Below are 7,259 nucleotides of genomic sequence, written 5' to 3' on the forward strand. Positions count from 1 at the left end.
AATGAATAAAAAAACTTTCTTCGGAAATGCTTTGATAACGTATTTATCATGTTTTACTGGGAACAAATTCCGCAACATTTTTATTAAAAGAGGTACTATGATTTTTATAAAGCATAAACAAAATTGGTCTTTTCCGGCCGTGAAAATGGGGATGTCACATATTGCTTTAGAAGGGCTAGACCTATTAGGGTGGGACGGGCCCAGTATGTGGGTTGGGCCCAATGTGAGGGCTAGGCCCAATGATATGTATTGTATGCGGTATTTTGGGGAACTCAATAAGCTTTGTGCTTACTGTTTTATGGTTATGGTTTCAGGTACTTCCGGTTAGAAGGGAAAGGGTCTGACTTGATCGCAGTGCATCTACCCATGTCTTCACTGTGATGATTTTGGGATTGTACTCTGATGACTATTTTATTATGAAATACTTTTAAATGTTTGGATAAAAGATAATTGGTGTTTTGATTTTATTAAAAATAAAAATTTTAATTTACAATTTTTGGGACGTTACAAGTTGGTATCAGAGCCTTAGTTTAAGGGACTCAGGCACACTCTTAGGTATGTCTGAACTGAAACTGAGGAATCTATAATCTTTTGAAAGAAAGTGAGTATCTAAAATTTTTTTGTAAAATGGAATAAATTTCCAAAAGGATTTTATAAAGACAAAAGGGGGTGTGATGCGTGCAATCGGCCGAGCTCAAGTAAGTGATTCCCATAATACCCATACATGTTTGTTATGATTATATGTTATGGGAATTGCATGGTAGGATAAGGCTAGGGATATTTTCAGGAATTGTATGATAGATTGGCCTGATATGTGATGCCTTGTAGCCTAGGAAGCATTGGGTGCTATGCTAGATTGGGAATATCTATTGGTATCAATAATTGTTAAGTGTATGCTTCAAAATTGTATACAGTTCTCATATAGCCCTAGAATGATTGATTTGGCCTTATCCATTAATACAACCCAATAAGTCAAGACCTATAATCCTAAGCTCGTAATGGTTGCAACAATTTCATGGACAACACCCTAGGCTATGCAAGACCACTTTCCAACCAATACCATGGTCTAGAAGCTAGATAATGCACTCAAATGCTCTAGAGTTCACCCAAACTCCAAAGACAAGAAGATTGGGACTAAAAAGCTCATAAAATGACCTAACACTAGATCTAGAGATTTAATGAATAAGGTTAAGACTTTATACCTCCATAAGATCATAAATGAGATGACTATGCTAGATCCAAGATAAAGCCAATCTCCCAAACCACAATATAGACCCCTTCTTCCAAGCTTCACAAAAATGGATTCACACTCTTAAAACACACACAAATAGGCTAGAGTTTGGGTGAAGGTCGTTCTTAGAGGGTGGAAGCTGCCAAATGAGACAGCCCTAGAAGTTAGTGCCTTTAAATAGGGAACTAATCACAAAATCTAGGGGTTTGAACCCTAGGCTTCGCCATGTCGTGACCAATAGCTTGACACGTCGTGGAGGTTCACGGAATGCACGTTTTCTGGAACCAGCCTACCACGTCGTGGCCTAGACAAAATCCCAAACTTAATAAATGAAAACAAATTCAGTATAACCATACTAGGAAATGAGTTTTACAGTTTGGCATTGGTAGCTCTAGTTAGTTGTGTTATTGTTGAGGCAGCTGTTGAGATGGTGTTGAGTAGTTCAAGTGAGTTTTCTCATTATACTTTGTATCGTCGTATGTATCCTTGTGTGTAGGATGGTTGGTATGTTGTAGTGATTTGTTAGATTGGTAGATCCATATAATTACATTTGTTTGTTGATTATTTTTTATTTGTTTGCATATATCGACACATTATGGTTGGTTGGGTTGAGGTAGTCTTGCTTGGTGTTGTAGGCCAAGATACCTGAGAGGTCCCGGTGTACCGTAGGCCTTGTGAGGTAGTCCATTCAAACTGTATGTCCAAAGGAGTGATCTAACTATATTGTAGGCCTTGCGAGGCAATCCAGTTAGACTATAGGCTTGATAGACTAAGCGGTCTGGTCAGACTATAGGCTCATGTATACATGCATTGTATGTGTAATGTTGTGTGGGGTATTTTGGGGAACTCACTAAGATTTGGCTTACAGTTGTGTAAATGTTATCCAGGTACTCAGCAGATTGTGAAGGTAGGTTTGTACATACACATCAATAATTTTATGATTCGAGGTTCCGCATTGTTTTTCCTATAACTCTGATTTTGAATTATGGTTTATGAACATGGTTTAATTAGAATGTAACTTTATAAAAATGCGTGTTTATTGAATATAAAAAAAATAACTACATAACCATAAGTCAAAATGTGAACATAAATCAACATATTGTATTTTCAAAATAGAAAAATAATAGTTTACCATGATTTCTTTCTTTATATCATATGATTCGTTTATTCTCATAAGATGCCTTAGACCATACAATTTTTAAATATCATCCATATATAACAATGAAGCAGCCTATTAGACACACATAATGAATTTTTATCCTTATAAAGGTATGTTTCTATGTGCCTGCAACCCATATGTTGGTCTAGTAGAAAGAGCTATACATGAGCCTCCTGATGACTCACTTGATACACATTCAAGGTTCCAAGGATTCACGATGATCTAATTTATATCAAAATGGATAAATTGATAACAAAGTAGTAGAAAAATTGGATAAATTGGTAATAAATTATTAATCTAACCTGGTAAACCGATCCTTTGACGGTACTTCCCATTCCAAATCCATCCAAATTTGATGTAAGTGTACTTGTAACCTACTAAAAGTGGTAAATATGCAATAGATTCAACCCTAATTTATACAGAAAACGAGTTGGAGATGATTTGATTGCTAATTCTTTTTTAGATTTGGAGAAATTGATTTTGATTAACAACGATTGAGAACAGAAACGACGCCGACGATGGCGAAGTTAGATGATGATGACAAGGATGTAGGTTTGTCATTGTCGAGAAAATGAGTGATTTGGCTGAATGTGAATTAAGACCGCATGAGATCGACGAGGGGTAACCATTATGAAGTTTCTTAGTTAATTGTTTTTTTAAGGACACAGTCAGATGGAAAATGATCCCATTAGAGCTTTAAGTGTGCAAGTCAAACAAACCGAACCACATCAAACAAAAACACTTACTTTAAATCTTGGATAGTCCTTTTTATTATAGTTTGATTTACCCTATATCTATTTCTTTTGTTTTCATTTTCATACATTATTTTTATATAATTTTTATTTTTAACATTTTATTTGAGCTCTAATTTTTAAAGTTTTATCTAGAATATTAAATTAAAAAACAAAAAATAAAATGAAAATGAAAATCTTTACGAAACCGGTTCTCTTGAACCGGTCCTCATGCTATGTCAGGGGCGACTGCCAAATCAAATCTCTCAAGCACGAAACCCATTGCTTCAAGAAAAACCACACTGTCACTCTTCCACTGCTACTACCGATTCAAAGCTCAAATCTTCTTCTAATCAACTAATTACTCTCAGATTTCCCATCACACCAATCATCCCTTCATATTCAAACGCATTTCGATATCACTTTTCGATCTTGTTGGAGGTAGGTTGGATTTCAAAATTTCAACCTCTGTAGCAATCTATGTGTAGCCAGATGAGATGCGAACCCTAGATCAATGCGCACACTTGGATCAGCTACAATAGTTATAAATTCCTAAACTGTAGCTATGGCGAAGCAGTCAACGGGATTCTCAACACTGTGTTTCCAGAAGAAGCGATGGCTGTTACTACTGCTAGCCATGCTGTCTATCTCCACCGCCGTTGCGTTTATTATTAGGGCCGCTTATGATTCTTCGTGTGATCGCCAACATTTCGATGCCCCCATTAAAGATAATCGATTCCAATCGACGGAGAAGACGAAGGAGACGGCGTTGCCTCAGATCGGAGTTGCGAGCCCCCTCAGTTTCATGAAGTCCAAACTCGTTCTTCTCGTCTCTCATGAACTATCTCTTTCTGGTAATTCACGTTCTACACTTTCTTCTTCAATTATTAATTTCTGTGTTTGCCTAATACCTCGCTTCGTTTCGATTTTGCAGGTGGTCCATTGCTTCTGATGGAGCTAGCATTTTTATTACGTGGTGTTGGTGCTGAAGTTTGTTGGATTACAAACCAAAAACCATCTGGAACAGATGAAGTAATATACAATTTGGAGAACAAGATGCTGGATCGTGGTGTACAGGTGCATTACATCTTCTTCCATTGCCACATTTTATGAACATATGTATTAAGCCTATCAATTATATTTCAGGTCTTCTCTTCCAAGGGTCAAGAAGCCATAGACACAGCCTTAAAAGCTGATCTGGTAGTCTTAAACACAGCTGTTGCTGGAAAATGGCTGGATGCTGTTCTAAACAAAGATGTTCCTCGAGTCCTCCCAAAGGTGTTATGGTGGATTCACGAAATGCGAGGCCATTACTTCAAACTGGATTACGTTAAGCACTTGCCTTTTGTTGCTGGCTCTATGATTGATTCCCATGTAACTGCTGAATATTGGGAGAACAGGACTCAAGAACGCTTAAAGTATGTTTAACTTCTTTTTCTATCTTAAACAACTCCAAACTCCATCTACCTCTACTCTCTACTCTTCTAATCTCTTCTTCAATCATATTGAGTATCAAAGTAACACTTCAATTTTCAGAATTAAGATGCCAAAGACGTATGTAGTTCACCTTGGTAACAGCAAAGAACTTATGGATGTTGCTGAAGACAGTGTAGCCAAAAGGGTTCTTAGAGAGCATGTTAGAGAGTCTCTTGGAGTCAGGAATGATGACATATTGTTTGCAGCCATCAATAGTAAGACATTCTAATATTCTATACCTTTTTTTTATGTTTTTTTTCTGATCAAAGATTAAACTTTTGTCATGTATAATAATGATGTGGCAATGTGAAGGTGTTTCAAGGGGAAAAGGGCAAGACTTATTTTTACGTTCATTTTATGAGAGCTTACAATTGATTAAAGAAAAGAAGCTACAAGTTCCATCAATACATGCAGTGATTGTAGGGAGTGATATGAGTGTACAAACGAAATTTGAAACAGAAATTAGGGATTTTGTAGCACTGAAGAAGATTCAACATCGAGTTCATTTCGTGAATAAAACCCTAACTGTAGCCCCGTATTTAGCAGCAATTGATGTTCTTGTCCAAAACTCTCAGGTACTGTATTTGACATGCATTGTTGCTCTTGTTTGTGCAAAAGACATAAATGCCCTCATCAATCTCATCATTAAAATAGCTTTAGAAAGCTTTTCAGTCTTGTCCCATGAAATCCTGTTATGTGTAAACATTGAAACAGCCTTTTGTTTATGTTCTGAACTTACAATATTTTCTTTCCATTTTTGCCCCTGTAGGGCCGAGGAGAGTGCTTTGGAAGGATAACAATTGAAGCTATGGCATTCCAGCTTCCTGTATTGGTAAATATTGATATTCCTATTTTGACAATAAATCCAAGAAATAACAATGTACTTTGGATTATAGAATCTTACTTTCATTTCTTTTTTCAATAAACATTATTATTTAACTTTTAAGCTATATTAAATAAAAGTTTTGTACATTCAATGTTTTTTACTACACAACATTATATCTCAGAAAATTTAACTAGTTAATAACATTTGCACTTTTGATTAAACAAAAGTTAGATACTATAATAAAGGGTTAATCCTCATAAAAGACCTTATATTTTGTTTTTTTTTTTTTTTGGATTAAACCTCAAGTTATTTTTTTTCCTGAAAAAAAAAATCTTGTATTTTTTCATTTTTTCAGAGAAAACCCTCGACTGTCTTTTTTTTTCCGAAAAAAACCCTCAACCTTCTAACTGTTTCCGAAAAGACCCTCAACTTTTTTAGTATTTTCCGAAAAAACCCTCACATTTTACAAATTTTTTCGGAAAGGGTTAATCTCATAAAAGGGCTTATATTTTGTGTATTTTCCGGATCAAACCTTAAATTTATTTATTTTCCTGAAAAAGACCTTGTATTTTTTCATTTTTCCCAATCTGGCCCTTTTAGTTATTTTTTTTTTAAAAAAAATTGTTAAATGTGATGGTTTTTTTGAGAAAAACTAAAAAAGTTGAGGGTTTATTTGCAAGCAGTTAAAAGTTTTTTTTTTTTTTTTCCTCGTAAAAAAAAGACAAAGTTGAGGGTTTTTTTGGGAAAAAAATGAAAAAATACAAGGTCTTTTTCAGGGAAAAAATTAAAGTTGAGGTTTAATCCGGAAAAAAAACACAAAATATAAGGTCTTTTATGAGATTTAATCCTTTTCCTAAAAGAAAAAAACACCTTGTATTTTTTAATTTTTTCCGAGAAAACCCTCAACCTTTTTACTTTTCCAAAAAAACCCCACATTTCACAAATCTCTTCCCAAAAAAAAAACAACTAAAAACACCAAATCGAAAAAAAACAAAAAAAACACCTCTTTTTCAAGAAAAAAAAAAAAAAAAACTCTAGGTTTAATCCAAAAAAAAAACACAAAAAGTACATTGCTATTTCTACACTTTTCAAACATATAAAAAATTTCAGGGGACAGCAGCAGGAGGCACCGCAGAAATAGTGGTGAACGGATCAACAGGGTTTCTACACGTGGCAGGAAAAGAAGGGGTGAGTCCACTTGCAACAAATATAGTAAAACTTGCTACACATGTTGAGAAGAGGCTTACAATGGGGAAGAGAGGTTATGAGAGGGTCAAACAAATGTTTTTAGAACGACATATGGCCGATAGAATTGCGGGTGTTTTAAAGCAAGTGTTAAACACAAAAGGGGATTGATATTTGAATTAGGATTTTTGTAAAATCGGGTATAGTGAAGGGTTGTGTTGTTCATGAGTTTTATGTTAGTTTGTAATATGGTTTGATTATATTCGTTATGAAAGTTTGAGTTTCTGTGCACCAAAATGCAGTATGAGTCATGGTTGTCAAAATCGCGATCCTGATCGTAGGATCGTACGATCCTAAGATCCTAGGTATGAAAAACGATCCGGATTGTAAAAGGATCGTATTTGGGGTAGGATCGTAGGATCGTAGGATCGAGATCTGATCCGATCATACCTTCCATTGATTTTTTTTCTTTTTTTTGCAAATAATTTTTTTTTACCATTTTATGTTTTTTATCATTTACCAATTTATCATTTATCATTTTGTATTGTGGCTTATGACTGATATTTCAAAGTTTTTATAACATTTGAATAAAAAATTGAATGTTTGAAATATATTTCATGATTATAAATTAAAAATTAAAAATATATTTTA

General features: G+C 34.6%; 1 protein-coding gene across 1 annotated transcript; it reads left to right on the plus strand.

Annotated features, from left to right (window-relative positions):
* Nucleotides 1-3,357: 3,357 nt before the first annotated feature.
* Nucleotides 3,358-6,905, plus strand: LOC145043672 (uncharacterized). The gene is made up of 7 exons (XM_078992389.1): nucleotides 3,358-3,975; nucleotides 4,056-4,198; nucleotides 4,268-4,539; nucleotides 4,658-4,812; nucleotides 4,910-5,172; nucleotides 5,367-5,429; nucleotides 6,534-6,905. Exons 1-7 carry the CDS (start codon nucleotides 3,687-3,689, stop codon nucleotides 6,777-6,779), a joined length of 1,431 nt encoding a protein of 476 aa, XP_078848515.1. The 5' UTR covers nucleotides 3,358-3,686; the 3' UTR covers nucleotides 6,780-6,905.
* Nucleotides 6,906-7,259: the final 354 nt, after the last annotated feature.

This window comes from Lactuca saligna, chromosome 4, assembly GCF_052625555.1.
Source record: "Lactuca saligna cultivar CGN05327 chromosome 4, ASM5262555v1, whole genome shotgun sequence".
Taxonomy (NCBI): Eukaryota; Viridiplantae; Streptophyta; class Magnoliopsida; order Asterales; family Asteraceae; genus Lactuca; species Lactuca saligna.

Coding starts and splice junctions, on each gene's coding strand:
- LOC145043672 (XM_078992389.1), top strand. CDS start 3,687: ATGGCGAAGCAGTCAACGGGATTCTCAACACTGTGTTTCCAGAAGAAG. Junction 3,976..4,055: donor TCATGAACTATCTCTTTCTG/GTAATTCACGTT, acceptor TCGATTTTGCAG/GTGGTCCATTGCTTCTGATG. Junction 4,199..4,267: donor TGCTGGATCGTGGTGTACAG/GTGCATTACATC, acceptor ATTATATTTCAG/GTCTTCTCTTCCAAGGGTCA.